This window comes from Aristolochia californica, unplaced genomic scaffold (genome assembly GCF_029961685.1).
Source record: "Aristolochia californica isolate CCGP_79_NKW_82.1479 unplaced genomic scaffold, dmAriCali1.0.hap1 SCAF_2, whole genome shotgun sequence".
Taxonomy (NCBI): domain Eukaryota; kingdom Viridiplantae; phylum Streptophyta; class Magnoliopsida; order Piperales; family Aristolochiaceae; genus Aristolochia; species Aristolochia californica.
This window is the reverse complement of record NW_027181881.1, coordinates 291,786-311,555: the sequence shown is the minus strand read 5'-3', so window position 1 is coordinate 311,555 and position 19,770 is coordinate 291,786. Positions and strand designations below refer to the sequence as shown.

The window sequence follows — 19,770 nt, the reverse complement described above, 5'->3', positions numbered from 1 at the left end:
AAACCTAACAGGTTCAAACCCTAGCCACCGTTCAAGACAGAAAATATTACATCCAAATATATAAATGAAACCCCTTAATGATTAAACGTGTCTGTGTTGCAGGGAGGTGGCCCTTGCACCCAAGCCCTAATAGACTTGATCCCTCCACTACCTCCATAGATCTCAGGAAAAATCTAAGAGTAATTTTTTTCTACATGATTTGGGGTAGAAGATGTCTATGTAATTAAAGGCAGAGTTCAACCAATGGTACACGCACTTACATGGATCCAGAATTTTGTTTTATATCTTATGTTAAATGGACAAGTAAAATGATGGGATGGACAACCACCCTTCTAACTTTGATTGACACCAGCTTTTGGTCTTTGTTCATATTTGGACTTGGACCTTTTTTAATTAGGCAAAAACTTAGGTTTATATTCATAGACTTTTCTAGGAAATAAACACTAAGTTTGGCAATTGCATCTGGGAGAACTTAATTGAGATTAAAGCCCTAGTCTACGCACATTAATGGTGTCTTGACCATCTAATCCTGTCACCAAAATTTACCCTGAAAGTTAAGCTGTAGAGGAGAAAAGCCAGGACTGTCCAGAAGATGAGATATCAGGTTCTCGTTGACGTTGGAACGCCATGATGCTGTCCTCGTAGTAGTTGCTGCTTGTTTTGGTGAATACTTGATAAAGTGACACTCCTTCTCCCGCGGAAGATTTGACCGAAACGGTTAGCAATTAGCATGTTCAGAAACCATTTTAAAGCCTATATTCTCTGCTTCTTCTCATCATTCTAGGCTCTTTAAAAAACACCGAGCGCACTCATGTAAAGTGGAAGCATCTCACTGTAGTTTCATGATATGTTTTACGGGTAAATCTGAATCATGATAGTTTCTCATTGCATGATATGCTTAACTAGTCTAAGATGAATAGAGTTTTCTTCTCTTAATTGGGAACCAGTTTCCTTTCTTCTGTCTTGCTGGTTACAAGTTTGAAGTTTACAAGTGGAAGCTGGGTTTGACGGCATGGGGAAAAAATGGAGGTGAAGGATTCTAGAATATGATTTTTTTTTTTTTTTTTTTAAGCTTGAATCATGAGATGTGTAAAATTGCAATGATAAACCTTCATTACTGGCGACTATTTTGGAAAATGGGCCACTGATATTCCAAAGATTCCAGCTTGTCTCTGTGTGCAAATGGTGTCTGCCGACTCTTTTGAATGTCTCTACGCATGTCGCTCTCCGAGGTTCTCTACTCTCCCTGCGCTTTACTTTGAAGTAACCCAGATTTTTTGTTTCCAGAAAAATAAATAAAATAAATACTACATCATGCACAGAACAGTTGAATACATCCAAGAACATAAGAAGGTGAAGCCAATGAAAACTTGGATACTCCCCAGAAATGAAACTGTAGCAGACTGACATCTTTTACCAGTACAGTGATATTATTCACGACAACAAAAAAAGAGATCGATATCCTCGGGTAAGCTATCCGATTTTCAAATAATTGTACGACAGGTAGAATCTTCATCAGTAGTTTCTGTTTGTGGAAATTCTCTTTCGAAAAGGTAAGCTTTCATTGTTCGAGTAGTAGTAGCGGTAGTTGCTTGCATTTTTTGCAACAGGTTTCAAGTTGATACAGTGAGATCAGTCTACTGAAGGTGAACAGGATAAGGGTCTGAATGGGTTCGTATTTGTGAAGCAGGATATCCTGCTATTTGTTATATATATGTTTTGAGTGGCATTCAAGGAAGACAGGTACGATAGTATAAATTTTTTTCATCTGTAACATAGGGGCAGAGGTCTTTAGAGACAGCAGCTTTAAAGCAGAGAGCAGCAATATCTGAACAAAAAGATAGAGGAAAGGAGATAAAAGGTAGTCTGGATTCATGAGGGAATGCAGTGTGTGGAAAAAAAGGGAGAGAAGAGCAATAGAAAGGCTTAGTTGAAGGGGACGACGGGAATATCATTCCTGTTAAAGATAATCAACTTTATGCTGTAGATGTTTTCCCCGGTTAAGTGATTGATTAGAAAACTTTTTTAAATTATTATAAAGGAATGGTCTAATCTCAACATGACACCTACCAGTTAGAATCATTGGTGGAGAAGACCAAATATCTGTATAGGAATCTCTTAATAATAATAATAATAATAAATAAATAAATAAATAAAAGAGGTAAGTTCCCCCTAAATGAAGTCAATGATGTAATGTGAGATCAAAGGTCGACTTTATCATTCCCCCACTACTAACACAAAAGAGGAAATGTAATTATGCAGAGAGAGGGAGGGGGGGGGGGACAAAGGAGCATTTCAACCAGACAAAAGACTGATCATTGATAGGTTAAATGAGCTTAAAACCTTCTTCTAGTGTTATGTTTCTTCTTACTAAAGTCAAATGCCATTATAATCCACCTTTTTACTGTTCATCAACCAAAAGCTAACCCACTTTTCCACATCCCACATCAAGAACCCATTAACACTGACTAAAAGACTAAAAACGTCATTCAATTCTTTTAACGTCCTTGAAGCAAGCATTGAATGTGCCACAAACCGTCTAATCACCAGTTCATTCATATGATCATATCCAGCTGAGGCCTCTTGAGTCCTGATTGATCCCTAGTGGCTCTTCCCTTCATACAGTTTTTTTTTTTTTTTTTTTTTTTTTTTTTAAACTCACCCGTGATTATGGTGCAATTAAAAGCCTTTGAAGATGAGATCACATGAAGCCATGTGCTGTGTTAGATGAAGCTGACAAACACTGATTAGCTTTGTCATCCAGTGTCATGATTAAATGTATCGACAAGTTTGATTATATAATCGTGACACTTTGAGACACTTACTGCTGCTAACTTGCCTGACTGAAAGCTTCAAATTCATTTAACATTAGTCATTCCATTTCTGGAGTAAGGATGGGAACATTATCTGGGGGCATGTCCATTCCCCCTCGACAACAAACTATTTTCAAGGTGGTGAAACTGAATTATTTATACAAACGAGTCTAATCTAATCTCATCGGAGCACCACCACCCCCATTTACCAAGACAGTAACGACCCCGATGACGACTTGAACATAAAGTTGAACCTCATTATCCACTTGATATGTTGGTCTTTCTTGTCAATTAGTTGTCGTCTTCGTGGTTGAGAGAGGCTTCTTCTTCCCACTTTAACTCCAAGACAGCTTCATATATGATGCCTCGGATTTCAAACACCCATTTGATTAGATCTTCTAAATCTTTCATGTTTCATGAACAGGTTGGGACTCTTGTGGATAGAAAGAAAATAATAAAAAAATAAAAAAAAAAATCTGCTTCTGGTACCAATCCTGTGAATAGGAATCACCATATCGAACCAGCAATGGCAAAGAAGGATTTGAGGAGGTAAATGAGGACCACAAAGGGAAGATAAGATGAGGAATATTATTGTAGTTCTGGCAACTATTTGATGATGCTGCAGACCTTTGCTTACTGTTAGAAGACTTTGAATCAGGTCAGACCACTCGTTACCTTTTGTCATGGAATACTAATATACTGTTTCATCGAGGACTATAAAATAGAAATATTTGGAGTCACTTACTTAGAATTTACTTGTGTTGTTAAAAGTGCTGTTGGGTGGAGTTTTTAGTTCAGATACAGACTTGTATGATTAGAAAAAGAGCTTCTTTTATACTATTGCTGTACATATTTCAGTGTTGGTAATTCTTCTTCTCTCTCTCTCTCTCTCTTTCAACAAAATAAAAAAAAAAACTTTTCCATTGAGAAAATTTGTCAAAGAGAAGATGAATTTGTTTTCCTGTGATGTCACATACGATCCCTTTGCCGACTCTTTTTTCTTTTTTTTTTTCTTCTTACATCTTGTTTCTTTTCCTAAAAGCAGCAACCCTGCTCTAGTTGCGGCTACTTTTTAGAGAAAAAGGCAGGGAAAGATGGATGTTCGAAGAAGAAGATTCAAAAGAACAAAGTGAGAAAGGAGGGACGAAAAAACGAGGAAGATATCTATCAATATGATCAACTTCATTAATACATCCAGCTTTTGGACCAGCTTTTGAAAACCAATTTGATTGGAATTTTATCACTTCCCATATGTTGAATTACTATTGAAATCATTAATAATAATTTTTTTTTTTTATTTTCCGCTCCCGTGGGAACGGTCCACGTCTCGCCGTCGCGGACAAAGCCTAAGAGGACAACCGCACGGTGTACCGGGCGATACATTTCGCTAGAATGCGACAAAAGGAGCCTAGACGTATGGGGGAAGCGACATAGCGGTACCGTTACGGTCCTGTCCACGCTGACGTACAAGAGATACGAAACGTGTGAACGCTACGGGGACGCGGTGTGTGGGATGGGACCTACCGTATGAGCCTTCCAATTGGAGTGCGAAAGCTGTCAATGCCGGACACTGTACGGAGAGGTTAGACTGGATGGACGTGGATTGAAAGGGTACAGTTGGCTGTCTCTTGCGGGTCCATCGTCCGACACACGTGCTCTGTTGAACTGATACTCGCGGTGAAATGAAAGCCGACGACAATCATTAAGCCGTTAACCGTCCCCGCCTAACGCCTCCTCCAGCTGGTGGGCCCGCCTTCTGTCACTCCCACTCGCTCCCTCGGCTCCATTTTCTCTTTCCTCTCGACCCTTTGATAAAGTTTTGACACGGCTCCATTTTCTCTTTCCTCTCCACCCTTTGATAAAGTTTTAACGGAAGAAAGCGGAATCGTCGATAATGGAGTTCCATTATTAAAAATATATATATATAAATTATAGAGGAAATTTGTGTGATGGTGTAAGAGGGCTTATCGGGACATAAATGCAGAGATTAGCGCAATTGATCCATCAAGATAGGGCGATGGCCCGCCAAAGGAGCAGACACAGCCTTTATGTCACACTTGTTGGCCACCTCACCGATGATTATCGTCGTGACTCCACAGCTTTTTCGAGTTTGTGTGACCAAGCTCTGACCTCTGCTCCTGAAAACTCTTCAAGTGATAGTGAAAGAATGGTGTGAAGAATCTGAAGATTTTCCGATTTTAATTTCTCTTTCTGCGCAGGAAATGGCGAAGATGGCTTCTGGGTTGGTTGTGTTTCTGATTTCCATCCCCACAAAATTATTCAAAGGGAGAAAAAAGTACTTGAAGCTTCTCTCTGGGCGCGCTGTGTTGGCAAATGTACTTTTGACATGGAGGGATGACATTACCTAAGAATCTACCCTGGTCCACCTTCACTGTCAAGCAATTCTATTCAGTGGCTCCGGCCCCAGTTCTCGAGTGAAAAGCCTCCCTTGCAGACTGCTCGGACGATTGCCTGTATCATTGGCTTGTCTTAAACACGAATCCTTTCTCTCTGTCTTTTTTTCCCTTCTTCTTCTCCCTCTACCAGTTATCAGTCTCGCACGGGCACCAGCTCATGGCTGAGATTCTGCTGCTAATACGAACTACCCAGAAATCACATTTGAGGCCACCCAGACGTAGACACTGCTTCTACTTACTAAAATCCCATCTGGGAAACTTCTTTTTGGCATTTTCCTCTCCACCCGTTTCCCCCTTGGTGATGATTGAGCAAACAGAGCATCTCTCTTTTTCCAAAATAACATGGGTCTCTTAATTCCTCCTTCCCCTCTGGCTATTTTCTTCTTTGTTATGGTTCGTGAGTCATGACAGGTGAGCCTGGCCTGAGAGACGTCCATGACAGTGGTCATCAAGAAGCGCCCTTACGTGCTCCCTCGTGGGTCCCCCGCCATCGATCACCGGGAAGATATTGTCATCTCAGACAAACTTTTTTTTTTCTTTTTTTTCTTTTTCAGATCGACGCAAGAAAGATATCAAGATAAGCAGAACAATGAATGTAGACGTCTCAGGAAGGCTCCAAGCAAGATCAAAGGGATCACCCATGATCATCCGGGGGGCATCCGGCCCCATTTCTTGCCTGGTTTCGATGTAGAGCTCACCCACCCCCCCCCCCCCCAATAATTATCGATACAGACTCACCTAATCGACCTTCACCATGCATCCCTGCGACCGAGTTTCTCAGTGGGGAATTTGTTCAAACAGTATGTGGGCATTTCACAGGAAATATTGTTAATGATAATCATATTAACGTGTAGTTGACTTCTATAAACAAGAGCATGTGCTTTGCATACTTGTGATAGGGTGTCAGAAGCTGATGATGAGATACATTTGGGTGTGGCCACATCTTCGTTGTTCTTTCTTCGGCTTAAACAATGGGATTATATATTATCTGGGATGCTCCCAGTAGGAACATTGCTAAGGTCAAGTCCTCCCCTGTGAATAAGAGTGCAGAGAAATCCCAAAAAGAAAAAAACATATTAAATCCTTCTCTTTGGGCTTCTTCCTCAAAAGTCTAGGATATGAAGATGCCCTCCTCAACACCTCTTGTCGCGATTCCATGCACACCTTCAAGACCAATCTTCGTTTTTTTTTTTTCTTGATTTGTAAACGCCCACTTCTTATTTCCTAAAAGCAATTTGGCGGAGGCGATATGTCCTACAGTTCCTATTTTTAACTTATTAAATGCAGGGGTCTCGTGGTTGATAATGGCTATAAAATTATCTAAGAAATAGGAACTGTTTTACTTCAAATTTGAACTCAGGATGAGTCAGGGGAACTCACAAAACATACACGAGACAAGACGACGCTTTGCCATGAGGTAACTCGCTCCGACTCTGGTCAACAAGATGCACAACCAAGCATGCTAAAAAAAGTCTGAACAAAACAGCCGAAACTAAAAGGTGAGTCTGATACATCACCATCAACGAACACAAGCTCAGCTAGGCACAACTGAAGGGACCATGTGTGAATCCTGCTGGGTTGAGAATTCACTGCACGCAAATAATGGCGATTAATTAAGTCGATAGGAAGAGGAAACAGAGGGAGAGAAGGGTGTTCCAGTACTTTCATGGCGGCAATGGATGACCTTTTCTCTTTGTTTCTGTGTCGGTGGAGAAGTACAAGAAATATTCCAATCACCTCTCGTGGGACCCTTTAAAATCGATTCAGATATCTTTAATCTTCTTTCAGTGTATTCTTCTCGCAGCGAAGTCTATCAAAATGCTGCAGCCGACGACATTCACCCATTATCATACCATTTTCCGAATTTCTTGACTTCACAAAACAACCCATGACCTTCCCACGAGGAATAGTAATTCTCGCCCAGTTTCACTATTTTTTAACGAAAATAGCAGAGATTGCGATATCCGTTCTTTTTTATTTTATTTTTTATGATAATCTTCTCCTCTGTAACGTAATTACAGACGAAAGACAGACTGTAAGAGAGTCTACGATGGAGTAAAATAAAATAAGAACCGACACCAACATTCTTTGTGAGCAAGTTCGACTTTTTTAAAACGTGTATTGTTTGAGATGTTCAATGGTTTACGAATTCTTCATTTGTTTCCGCACTTGCACAGAGAGTTTTTTTACATTGATTGGTAAGGGGTCGAGAATTCATTGATAAGAAATCAAGAATACGGGGGCATATTGCAGAAGATTGGTGGAAAATAAATGTTTCCTTCTGTCAAAAAAAAATTTTTTTAATGCTTCGAAACAGAATCGAGAGGCTGTCGCAAAATCGAGGCGGCGGCGGCAGGGACGACAACTCATATTTCTCATTATTCTAATCGAGTATTTAAATCCTGGGTTTCATGTTGAATTTTGTACTACTGGTTTTTCGATCATATCAGACGATTTTTTTTTTTTTACAGAGACTTTCTTCATACATTTTTTAATCGAAAACCAGGCATATGCTAACATATATACAAATTGCTGAACATCCAAGTGTTGAAATGCAAAACCTGTAATTTGTCACGAAGTCACCCATGAAACATGTCCAGAACTCTTATTTTATTTCATTTTCCGGGTTTTGTTTTCTCAAACCATGGAATTATTCAGAATCATTTGAACTCGTTATACTGTACTGTCCTAATCATTGAGGGTAATATTAATTCCAAAGATACTGTCTGGATGCAGAATCTCTCTTTTTAAAGAAAAATAAATAAATTTATTCGTTTAGTCTCATCTCCGTCCATGCCTTTCATCTTCACCCATGTTTCATTGATGTTGATGTCACAGTTCGGAATTACCATTACCAGCAGTACCAATACCTTTCACATGCATTTCTTAATTCCTCTTTATCTCCTTTTCAGCTTTTGCCGACTGTTTAGTTTACTCCACCGTGAGCAAATAAGTTGAACCGTAAACTGTAAATCCGAGTTTAGCTGGATAAACTATCTTCCATTTATGCTGCTAACTAGTAGAGGATAAGAAAGATTAAGATGGGAAAATAATAATGAATGGTGATTCTTATCGCGATTTCGCCAAGTGAGTCTGTCTCTTCTTCCCAGAGGTTTATTCAGAGAGCGAGATTTTCTGTCTGCATCTCCAGTTTTGGGAGGAAGCGTGCAGGGCGGATTTGTAAACGATCTCTGAGAGCACTGTGTGGAAGAAAAGAAAAAGATGGGTATTTTTTCTAAATCGAAAATAGAGATTACAAAGGGAGTTTGCAGGGACTGGGCCATTTTTCCAACAAAAAGAAAGATACTCTTCCATCTTAGAAGACGTCCAATGTATTTTGTTCTTTCCACGTAATGATGAAACTTTTCAAAGCGATCATGATTTCGAGAAATTACCCAGAAAGCTAAAAGGTCTCCGTTTCCTTTCTGCTCTCTGAAAAAAGCATCAGAAAATTCCATGGCTGTATTTAATTTAATTTTTCTCAGGAGGAAGAAGTGTTTGTAATTGCGATTGAAATGCAGAAGCCTCTCATATTTCCCCTTCTGGTAGTAGACTCAAGACTGGAAAAGTTTAACCAAACATGGGTATTACTCGTCATGGATGAACCTTTTTTTCTGTAAAACTTTTCCTTTTTACAGAAAAGTTCTTCTGTTCATTTTCGTACTAGAGCCAGGGAGGAGACGAAAAAGGGTATTTGCTTGAGACTGGGTTTAAAGTCGCTGAGACCCATATGAGACATCATCTATGTATTTTCCTGGTTTATGCAACTCCAATTGGGTTTTATAATCTTTTCAGCTGCCCCGAGTACTGTTGTTTTTACTGGCTTGGATTTCCTTGGTTTCGCTTCCTTTCATGTTTCATCTCTCAGATCAGTTCTTCTCGAATAAAATATCAAGGATAAACAGCCCCACTGCGGAGGCATCAGACATTAATTCTCAGACCTTTGATGAGACATTTGCAACTCAGATTAAACTCCCTTCTCTCTCTTTCTTTCTTTCTCTCTTTCCTTCAAAAAACCTCAAAACTCCAATCGCCCTCTTGACTGCGACCTCTCTCTTATGAGCTTCTCTCCACTCTTAATTCTCTCTCGCTGCCATTTCATTTTCTCTCGCTTCCACTCCCACGTTTCCTCGGGTTCAGCCCGCAGCCCCGAATTCCAGAATCCACTCGACACTTCCTTCTGGTGCTGACAATTCCCAGCCGAATTCAGGTACTAAAGCTGCGGAGGCTTTGCTGCAAATGGGGAGGCATTCTTGCTGCTACAAGCAGAAGCTAAGGAAAGGCCTCTGGTCCCCGGAGGAAGACGAGAAGCTTCTCAGGCATATTACCAAATACGGTCATGGCTGTTGGTCCTCTGTGCCGAAACAAGCAGGTCTGGTCTTGTAATGTACAACGCAGTTGAGACAATGGCAGGATGGATAATGGTTTTCGATGAGTTCTTTGATTCCGACCAATAAATATTCCCGTTATGGTCGTTTTGTAGGTCTCCAGAGGTGCGGAAAGAGCTGCAGATTGCGGTGGATAAACTACCTGAGGCCTGATCTTAAAAGAGGTACATTCTCTCAACAAGAAGAGAACCTTATCATTGAGCTCCATGCAGTGCTGGGCAACAGGTTCGCCTCTCTTTTCTGCTGGTTCTTTTTTTCTTCACCCCAATTTGTGCAGATATTTCAAACTCTGGCCCTTTTCCGGTTTGGCAACGCAGGTGGTCTCAGATAGCCGCGCAGTTGCCCGGAAGAACAGATAATGAGATCAAGAACCTGTGGAACTCGTGCATTAAGAAAAAGCTACGGCAGAGAGGCATCGACCCAAATACCCACAAACCACTCTCGGAGGTCGAGAACGCAGAAGACAGCAAAGGACCCACCGCCGGCGAGAAGGCCTCAGCTGCTTCCAGCGAGCTCCAGCTTCTGACAATCGAGAACCCAAAACCGACGGTGCCCGACTTGAAGCCTCCATTATTGGAAGAAAAATTCAAGGTGGAAGCTTCGAGCAACAGCTCAATGGCTTCAACCAAGGACTTCTTCTTAGACAGGTTTGTGGCCAGTCACGAGAGCTCCAGCTCCACTAGTTGCAGGCCTTCGGATTCCATGGGGTACTACCCGCTACAAAACATGAATTATGGGACCAATTCCGGTACGCAAACGGCTTCGGCTGGCCTTTCCATTAACCAGAACACTTCCTCACTCTGGTTTAACCAGAGCTGTCGGCAATTTGAGCTTAATCCTGACTTCAATTCTAACTCGGTATCCACTGTTCTACCGTCTCTAACAAGCCCCATCCTGTCTACTCAAATGGGTTTCAAGAGCTTGATCAATCTTCCTCCAGACAACAACCCCAATTCATCGATTAATATCGGTGGAGTCCAATACTGGGAGGCCGGAACTTCCAGTTCCAGTAGCAGCACGAGCGGAAGTAGCAGCAGCATCGAGTTGCAGAACAACAGCTCCTTATTTGAGAGCACTGTCTTCTCATGGGGATTAGCAGATTGCCGGGTGGAGTCTTCTGATATAACATCGGAGAAAGAAGCCCAACTTCATCAACTGGAGGGCGAGCCCGAAGACATCAAATGGGCTGAGTATCTCCATCCTCCGTTCTCCATCACCCACTCTTTGCAGGCGCAAACCCAACCGCTCTACAATGAGATCAAAACCGAAAGCCAATTCAATATCAATAATCTGAGCACTTGGCATCAGACCCAGCAGCCACCGTTACAGGCGGCGGATTTCTACGGTAAGGATTTCCAGAGAATTGCTGCAGCGTTTGAACAAATGTAACTCGTATTTCTCCAAAGATGGAAATCACCTTTAGCAGATTATACGCGGGTGAGCTGAGCCTCTGCATTCATGGGGGGAGGGAAGGGAAACGATAGAGCATCAAATCCTTACTGAAATTTCTAATTCAAAATGAAGAACACAAGGCTTGAATAAATGCTTCTAATTACAGGGTGTGCCATAGATTTTTGCTAGTGTATATAGGTCTGATACAAAGTTTCAGTTTATCTGAATATTTGTGAAGAAACGAGCAGATCCATCTCGTGTTCTGAGGTGGTGGACTGAAGTGCACAATAAAGCTTGTTTCAGTGTCTTCCTTTTTTTTTCTGTTTTTTCTTCTGTTCATCGTTTGGGCATTGATTGTAACTATGTAAACAGTAAAAAAAATCTCTACTTTGATTTTAAGATTTCTCAGCTCTTATTTCTTTTTCTCTCTCCCCTATAAATCCTGTAATAACAAATAATAACAAGTAATACTTTCCATGAAAGATAAATGATCTCAAAGACATTTTGGACTGTAGGATTTAAGATCCAGCCTTTTACTTTGAGACAGAGGGTTTTGGGGAGTAAAGGGCTCTGAAGTCTGAACTGGTGGGCTTCCTCCTGCCCAAGCATTGTACTACTTCCACCAAAGAAACAAAGGCAACAGAAGAGAAAAAAAATGCCTGTCGATCTGTTGTTGGAAATATCTGCACTTTTGTCATTTTGGCTTCCTCGCTTACTATGGCCACTCTTGCAGTTTCAGGCAGAAACTTGCAGTTTCAGGCAGAAACTTGCAGTTTCAGGCAGAAACTTGCAGTTTCAGGCAGAAACTTGTCTAATTGTTTAAGAGGTTGCTGGGGCCCCTAAATTGGCAAGCCATCGACTTGGCACAATCTTGCATGAGCACCGACTCTGATGAGAGGATTTGTTGATCCCGGAAATCTATTCACCTTTTTACGTTCAAGATAGCAGGTCTTATTCACTGACCAATCTCATGAATCAGGATCAAACGGTCTGTCCAGGGTTTTCTTGGACCAACGGCTCACGCCCACTTTTGCCATTTTTTAGGAGGAAAAGACTTTGGAGGGAGCTCTGTTGGTGAAAGAGTAGGGCATAAACGCTCCCCCAGAAGAAAATTATTTGAAGTGGACGTGTTTTTTTCTAGCAACCAAAGGAGAAAAGCTCGGTTGAGAGTCTATTCCAGAGGAGAATCTTAACCATTTCAAAAAAGGTTTTGGTTTCTTCGTTTTCTTGAAGGCCAAGACGGAGTTTCTTGACCAATGTAGGATTGATGGAGATGGGCCAACATGCATGTGAAATTGCCGAGCCATTTCCCCAGACAAATTCAAATGACCAGCAGAAGAATAATAAGCAGACGAACTTTTACAAATCTTCCATGGGTTATATCATTCTTAACGCGTTCCTCTTGGGTCTTGGCATTCACATCTGAATTGCCAAGTGCACCAAATTACTGGGTCCTTTTGTTTAATCGAGTAATTTGAATGGAAATGAAGAGGAAAACGCTTTTGACTTATGTGAACTGAATTGGCACCGTTAGAAGAGCCATTTGAGACAGGCCATTGCTTACTCCTGATGTTGTGAGACTGATGTCATGGTGTGTACTAACGAATGTTTAGTGCAGTCTAATCGCTTACGTATCACGGAAAAAAATCCAGAACCATTATTTATAAGAAAAGATGAGGAGGAGAGCGACTGATCTTTCAAAGAATAAACAGAAATGAAGACAAAGATACATTGAAAGGAGGGGAAAGCTAAAAGCGACCATACTTCCAAGAAACAACCAAGTCCCCTTAGCGGAAAGAAGAACCTGGAGGCTGGAGGGGGTCGTCTTCAACCTCTTAAATAAGGAAGAATATCAACTCGAGAATCAAGTTACCAAATGAAGCAACAAAATGCATTGGTTTCTTTTCAATAATCGAAATGGGACAGGGATTATTCCTGGAACCTCATCTCAGTATCTTATTAATCTCATTACCCATTTGAAACTAGTGAGGTGCGAGGAGTTTTTTAGCTAAATATCACATAGACTTGAATCATCTTAACGTACAAAATATAATTAAATCATCAACAAAAAAAAAATAAAAATTCCTTTATATCTTGCTATAGAACAAATAATTGGGTGAGATTGCCGAATCTTAAGGATAATAATTTTTTAAAGTTTCTCTAATACGAACTGATACATATTTTGACGTGGATGATTGAGAAGCTGAGTCGTGTCACAAGCAGAGTGGGAAGAATGAAGACCTTGATGATGGGTCGACTGGTTCCCGACAGTCTTCCTGGCCACGAATTTGCTCACACTAGTGGGGATCAGCCCACCCACAACGTCTCTTTCCAGTGGTCAATCAGATTAAAAAACCACTGGAGCTACCTTTCATGATCCATCAATCATTCCCCGGAGAAATTCGTAACCGATACTCTGGTTTTCCAGTCCGTTGCTTTCAGGATTGAGGCTTACGCTTTTCAAGCCTGGATCAACGATAGAAATGAAGGTACAAGTTTTCGTTTTTATGCCAGTATCTGCCTCACCTCGACCGGCATCTCAATTTCCTCAAGTCTCTGGGATAAGCGCTTGAAGTACGAATTACCATAAAGAAAGTTGTGTTATCTCCCGGTAAAGACGAGTGCTGAAAGCTACTGGTTCAGACAGTGCATTAAAGAAGAGTATCACGAGATTGACACTGCAGCTGCGAGCTAAAAGTGACATTGATGAGTGGAGACCAAGGCTGCAAGCAAGAGTACAAAAGCTATGTAAGGCTAAAGAAACCAAGGCAGTCAACAGTTGATGCCACAGTGTTCTTGATCAGGGCCTTGGTACACTGTAACGAAGGGATTCGCCCTTAGCCACAGCAGAGAAAATAAGGAAGCTAAAATGAGAGACCAAATAGTGATTGCCGTTGGAATGTGATTTTTGCAGACGAGCAACCCTTCAAGGAATGGATAGAGATGCATTACTATAAAGGAAGAGAAGAAGAGTTTACTGAATAATGTCTCCCAAGAGAGATAACCATTCTTCAGAGCAACAGAGACTCCCGCAACCATTGCCAATAAATTGATGAAAATCAATGTAGCGGGCATGATAAGAAGAGGGGTCCATTTGAATGCGAGGAACTCCAATCTAGCAGCATTGTCAGGGAAATTCTTCGCCCTTGTAGCTGAATTCGAGTACTTTTTTGTTATAGATATCAGTAACCCCTGAAAGAAAGCAAAGAAATGGGAAGAAACTCCAGCAACAACCCAGAACTGTTGATGTCTCCACCACTCCCGGAGGCTAACCCCACTCCACTTCACTTCAACAGCTCGAGTAGCCAAAGTTGCACCAATGAAAAGTGGAAGCCAGATGCTAGTAGCATAACTTACCTGTAGCAGAAACATACCTTTGAAAACCATATGATATTGCACGCAAAAAAATTATCACATATCACTGAAACCTACCACTGGGGTGATGAATTTTCCGGTTAGAAGGCAGACTGCTGGTAGAGTACAATAAATAACCAAGGGAATAGACGTAAGAGGATAGATAGTAGCATTGATGTATGCGATTCTCTGTAACAATTTGAGTTTGCCACCATAGCCATACCAAATTGGAGATTGTCGACTAAGAAGAACCTCTACAGAACCAGTGGCCCAACACAGCAGCTGATGTAAACGATCAGAGAGATTGATGGGTGCAGACCCCCTGAATGCAGGCACCGACGGCATGCAATATATTGATCTCCATCCACGGGCATGCATTCTAAAACCGACAATGATGTCCATCATTGAGGTCCCATATATCCAACCAATCTGCATAATGTTATTTAAAGATTAGAAAATAAAAATTAATTTACTTCAAAAGCAACAATTATGTGCAATCCTCAAGAAATGCTACAAAGTATACTAGCCCACTATCACTACCATAAAAAACTAAGAAGTGTAATTGGCAAAATGCACATGTACCTCTCTCCCCCAGGCCGTATTTTCTTCATAGTCGCAACTTAGGACATGAATAGCTTGTTTTAAAAGCTCATCACAACTTGCAGAACGAGAATATCTATTGTCCTTTACAAGAGTAGAAGCAAGAAGGAAAGTTGACTGACCGAAGAACTTCTCCAAGCTTTGAAAAGTGGCAGGGAATTCTCTCTCTAGAGAAGTTGGTTCAGTAGTGTTGAGTAAACTCTTATGCTCTTCAAGATAAGCACAATTAGAAGGATGCTCTTTTCTTCTAATCCGGCCAAAAGGTGGATCCCAACCATACAACGCTTTTCTGTTGAAAACACACCCTGTCCCAATATACATAGGTCCTTGTATTCCATCAAGACACTTCAAGCTAATCTGCAGATATTTTTTAACTGCAAAAATCAGATGTTTGCTTGTATGTAAAGCATTTATGCATAAAGAGAAGTCTGGAGTAGACACTAAGGCCAGATGTTGGAAGATAGGACTCTGTCAAATGCACATACGTGGCAAACGTCTTGAAGATAACATGAAGTGATGAAAACAGACGTGACAACTCACATCATAGAAAACTGTATTAGGGCTAGAGTAACGGCCCTTAGCATCCAGACCATCAAATCTCTGGGGGAACTGAACATAGCATATCTTCTCCCTGGCATCATGGTCCATCATAAAGCACATTGCTTCCAGAAGAGCTTTGCTGTTGTTTATGTAATGATTGCAGTCAAGGTTGAGAATATATGCCCCGTTTGTGAGAATGGCAGAAACTCGAACCTGAAGATTTAGACAAAGAATATATGATTTTAGTGTTTTTTTTTTTTTTTTTACATTGGAACTCATACTAATCCTAGTTTGGCACCAGCTCATTACATGATCCAGCACTTGAATAAATGTACCAGAGCATTCAGGGCACCCGCCTTCCTGTTGTGCTGGAAAGCAGGACACTTTTCTCGTGACACATAAACAAGTTGTGGAAGTTCTTTATCATAACCATTTTGTCCTCCAGGGCCCATTAACACCTGAAATAGAGAATCCGTTATAGCCCTTCCTTATTAATCATATTCATCGACTAACTGTAGAAACCCAAGCACATGTTGTACATACGATATTCACCTGTATCATAGCAGGATGGTTCTCAGTGTTATTTCCTGGCCATGGAGTGCCATCTTTCATGGTCCACCCATCAGAAGGCACATTTTTAAATTGAGCTACAAGATCATTAATGTGGACTTTGAACTCCTCATATTGCCTCTACAACCAGGAAGAAAATTTAAAATAAGTTCTAGAAGGTTATCAACTAAAACGAGACTTTCTCAATAATCTCAATAATACTAGTAATAGAAGTTGAAAAAATCTTAACCTTAAATGCATGAAATGCATTTTCCCCAACCATTTGTCATCATAATACTGTTTTGCTATCCCAGCATATTTTTAGTCATTCATTCCAATAAGTATAATTTCATTTTACCAACAGATATTGCCAGACAAAAGAGTCCTAACTAGGGAAATGAATTCATATATTGCATTAACATGCTCAAATTGGGTCACAATAGTCTAAAAGAGAGCAAGAACTAGAAGAAGAAGACCATTCGGCACCACTTTAAACATTGCATTACCTTCATTGCTCGTCTCTCCTTGGCAAACGATGGAACTGAATTACATTCCAAATAATCAACCTTCTGCGAGAAATAACACTCAGGAGACCGAGGTTCAATAGAATATTTCTTACAGAATGGAACCCACTTCCTTGCAAACTCACTAGTTTCTAAAAGTGTTTGATGGGTCGATAATGAGGCACCATCATCAGATACATAGCAAGCAACTTTTTCTGCAGGGTAGTCCACGGAAAGAATCGACAGCAAAGTGTTTGCTATGACGATGGGTGGTTCTTTCACAGGGTCAACAGTACAAACAAATATGTCAATGCAAGCCAGGTGGGACTCTTTCCCTAGACTGTTGTACCTGAAATAAGAAAAGAACTCAATTAATCCAAATAAAAAAGGTAAAGAAATGCATGACATGATAAGGAGATATTTTTCCTCCAATCACATGTTAAGAAATAATAGAGCAGAGGTCAATGTTTTGTTGTTTTTGGTCAGTCAATTGAGGGACTGCCAATATTTTCTTGGATTAAAGGGATGTTCTTGGATGGTCAAAAGGATTATCTAAAAGACACACCAGCTCGTGAGATATATAAATATCACGAATAAGCCTGTGGTAGGATTAAAAAATAGAAACATTTTTTTCTGTTCAAACAAAATCTTCATTTTCGTAGTATTACAATGATCATTCACCTCAAGCATAGCCGTTCAGGCCATGTTTCTCTATCAACAGGACACCAACGAGGAAGGTGCTCAAGAACCCAAGATAGTGCAAACCAAATCTCACAGATAACTGAAGTTAACCAGAGCCCATATGCTTTCTTGACAGGATTCAGTAGTCGATCTTGGACATAGAAGATCAGGATTACAAGACGGAGGAGGATCAAAACCCTGTAAGGGTTTATTATTGAGGAAGGTATCTTCAATTTTCTCGAAAGAGGTTGTCTGAGTTCATTGTCCCTAACATCATGACAAAGAAGAAAAATAATAAGAAAAATAGATGTCCATTTCCTTTATGTAAATCATAATAACCGAGAGTGTGGACAGAGTAGTACATTTCCAGTTCTCCGAATTTAACCTCCTTCAAAGCACAACACTCTTTTGCATCGTGTGATTGGTTTCTGCTCCCACATAAAACTTTTTCTCGTGCTAATTTCCATTGTGAAACCCTTTCTCTCCAAGTAGAAGACCTTAAACTTGACACTCTTGGTGTCTCATAACCATCTTTAGGCCGCGCTTGAACTGTACACATAGAATCAGTCTGAATTAATCAAGAGCATCAATAGAAACAATTTGCCATGTGTTTATCAAAGTTCAAATAAAGAGAGAGAAGGAAAAGACAAGTTGCTTCTTTCTTTTTGATATTTCTTACCCAAAATACCAGAAGATGAATAATGAAGCACAGACTTGTGAAGAGGATTAGCAGACAATTCCAAAAATACCTGAGATGCCCAAGACGTTCGTGACATCAATGCTAGTAAAGCAACTGAAGAGGATCATAGGCCTAAAAAACTACTTTTGACAACAAGCCAAATGATAAAATCATACTCGAATTCAGTTACATAGTTTAGACAGAAATTCAACCTTTTCATCAAACTGTAACTTCCTGGAGGCTCGAGGAGTAGAAAAGTTGCTTGAATTATTAGATAAGACGCCAAGTTGTTCCCTCTTGAAATCCATCGAGCATCACAACCCAATCATTTGAGTTGAGTTTGTGCAGAATTTTCTGAAGCCAGGATATATTTTGGATCAGCATTCCTCATTGCCACATTATGTTGATTATTATTACCAGCAAAGGTAGAGCACCCTCCCAAAAATGTGATATTTCAAGTAAAGCTTCCAATCCTTCTTGCCTAAAGCTAATTAACAATATACAAAATCCACAAACTAGACAATAACTAAAATGAAGGAACAATTTTATTTTTTTTAAAATAGTGCATGTGGCGTAAGTGTTCTCCTTTAGTTCATGTCCATTGCAAAGATAAACAGCTAGAGAGTATGAAGTCCTACTCGTTACAAGAGTTCAAGAAATCGTTTTCATTTTGCTACTATAAAGCTGCCGCTAATGAGAATAAACAGTGATATGAGACAGAAAAAAAGGGCTTCTTCAATGTACATAAAACGAATTGGGATGGGAAAATAAGAGAGGGTGAAGCCTTCTTGAATAAAATAAGAGCAAAGATACTAAATTAGGGCCTTCCTGCATCCCGATCAGAGTGCCAATCCCAGCTATACTCCGCCATGAAAAAGTCACCAGAAGAAGTTGAGTATACAAACCCACGAGCAATCACAGAAATTACTGCGAACCGTCATAATGAACCATTGATCCAAGATAAAGTACTAGGGTGAACCTACTAAAAAATGAACAAAACTGGACCAGGAAAATCGTAATTTGAAAACGTATATTCCAGACACTAGTGTGCAAATCATTTATCGGCTAGAAACAACAAAGCCTGAGAAGAAGTACTAGACATCCAGCGAGCAACAGTTACACACCAAATCAAAGACGCACGGCTACTTCTGGTACCTTACCTTTCCATGGAACAACGAAAACGGAAAAAAGAGAAGCAAGGCAGAAACGCCCGGCGCTCTAGCTTGGCAAGTAGAGGGCGAAATGTAGAGAAGAAAGGAAGAAACGGGTAACCTGGGGGCTGGAAAATACGAAACCCGCCCGGAAGAACCGATTTGATCGTCCAAGAAAGTGGATGGATTTGCATGTTGATAGGACGGTTGTTTGATCTTCTCCTCTTTCGTTCATTTCTTCGGTACGCTGGAGAGGAAATCGTGAGGGAGGAGATGAAAGTAGTCCTTCCGACAGACCCAGATGGCGCGCCACGGAGGTCGGAAGTCTAATTCGTTTAGTTAGTTTTACGCCGTTCGGACCCGCGTTTTCCATTTTTAGCCTGCAAACTTGCAAACATGATTCCCCCGTTCAGCATTAGTAAACAGAAGAGATTTCTTAATAAGCCGGAGAAACGTCTCCGCTTTGGGCTTTCATGGTCTCTAGACCAAGTCACTGGGCCTGTACATGTGCAGTCTGTGTGGGCTAAGAGTACGAGAGTCCAGCCAATTCCTGTCTCGTGGGGGCATATGCATACTGAACTCGGGGAAAGGTGGCACAGTAGGGGAAGGGCTGGCCGCGCCGCTTTTTTTTTGGTTTCTTTCTCTCTCTCTCTCTCTACTAGAAGCCACCAGGGTCACATGGGAAGCGGAGGAGGGGGACGCT

General features: G+C 40.7%; 2 protein-coding genes across 4 annotated transcripts; one reads left to right on the top strand and one right to left on the bottom strand.

Annotated features, from left to right (window-relative positions):
- Positions 1-9,080: 9,080 nt before the first annotated feature.
- Positions 9,081-12,391, top strand: LOC137955960 (transcription factor MYB61-like). 2 transcript variants are annotated; one of them, XR_011113193.1, is made up of 5 exons: positions 9,081-9,602; positions 9,714-9,843; positions 9,936-10,963; positions 11,764-11,958; positions 12,055-12,391. XR_011113193.1 is itself a non-coding variant. In XM_068803202.1 (4 exons), exons 1-4 carry the CDS (start codon positions 9,470-9,472, stop codon positions 11,823-11,825), a joined length of 1,353 nt encoding a protein of 450 aa, XP_068659303.1. In that variant the 5' UTR covers positions 9,081-9,469; the 3' UTR covers positions 11,826-11,963. The 2 variants fall into 2 exon arrangements, 1 of the variants encoding a protein (XP_068659303.1); XM_068803202.1 differs by lacking the exon at positions 12,055-12,391 and having other exon boundaries at positions 11,764-11,963.
- A 792-nt stretch (positions 12,392-13,183) lies between these two features.
- LOC137956277 (probable cellulose synthase A catalytic subunit 8 [UDP-forming]) lies at positions 13,184-19,351 on the bottom strand. Of its 2 annotated transcripts, XM_068803695.1 has the most exons (12): positions 19,189-19,216; positions 18,129-18,270; positions 17,917-17,986; positions 17,600-17,786; positions 17,238-17,504; positions 16,560-16,905; positions 16,057-16,194; positions 15,840-15,962; positions 15,505-15,717; positions 14,947-15,321; positions 14,443-14,793; positions 13,184-14,367 (listed from the first exon to the last, which is right to left on the bottom strand). In XM_068803695.1, exons 2-12 carry the CDS (start codon positions 18,222-18,224, stop codon positions 13,783-13,785), a joined length of 2,751 nt encoding a protein of 916 aa, XP_068659796.1. In that variant the 5' UTR covers positions 18,225-18,270; positions 19,189-19,216; the 3' UTR covers positions 13,184-13,782. The 2 variants fall into 2 exon arrangements, with proteins under 2 accessions (XP_068659796.1, XP_068659798.1); XM_068803697.1 differs by lacking the exons at positions 17,917-17,986; positions 18,129-18,270 and having other exon boundaries at positions 19,189-19,351.
- Between the last annotated feature and the right edge of the window lie 419 nt (positions 19,352-19,770).

Bases quoted from the DNA above. Each gene is read 5' to 3' on its own strand.
- LOC137955960 (XM_068803202.1), top strand. From the start codon at position 9,470: ATGGGGAGGCATTCTTGCTGCTACAAGCAGAAGCTAAGGAAAGGCCTC. The intron at 9,844-9,935 runs GTTCGCCTCTCT...TTGGCAACGCAG, and splicing joins CATGCAGTGCTGGGCAACAG to GTGGTCTCAGATAGCCGCGC. The intron at 10,964-11,763 runs GTAAGGATTTCC...AGAAACTTGCAG, and splicing joins ACAGGCGGCGGATTTCTACG to TTTCAGGCAGAAACTTGCAG.
- LOC137956277 (XM_068803695.1), bottom strand. From the start codon at position 18,224: ATGGATTTCAAGAGGGAACAACTTGGCGTCTTATCTAATAATTCAAGC. The intron at 17,987-18,128 runs GTTGAATTTCTG...TGGGCATCTCAG, and splicing joins AGTTACAGTTTGATGAAAAG to GTATTTTTGGAATTGTCTGC. The intron at 17,505-17,599 runs GTACTACTCTGT...TCATGATGTTAG, and splicing joins AAATTCGGAGAACTGGAAAT to GGACAATGAACTCAGACAAC.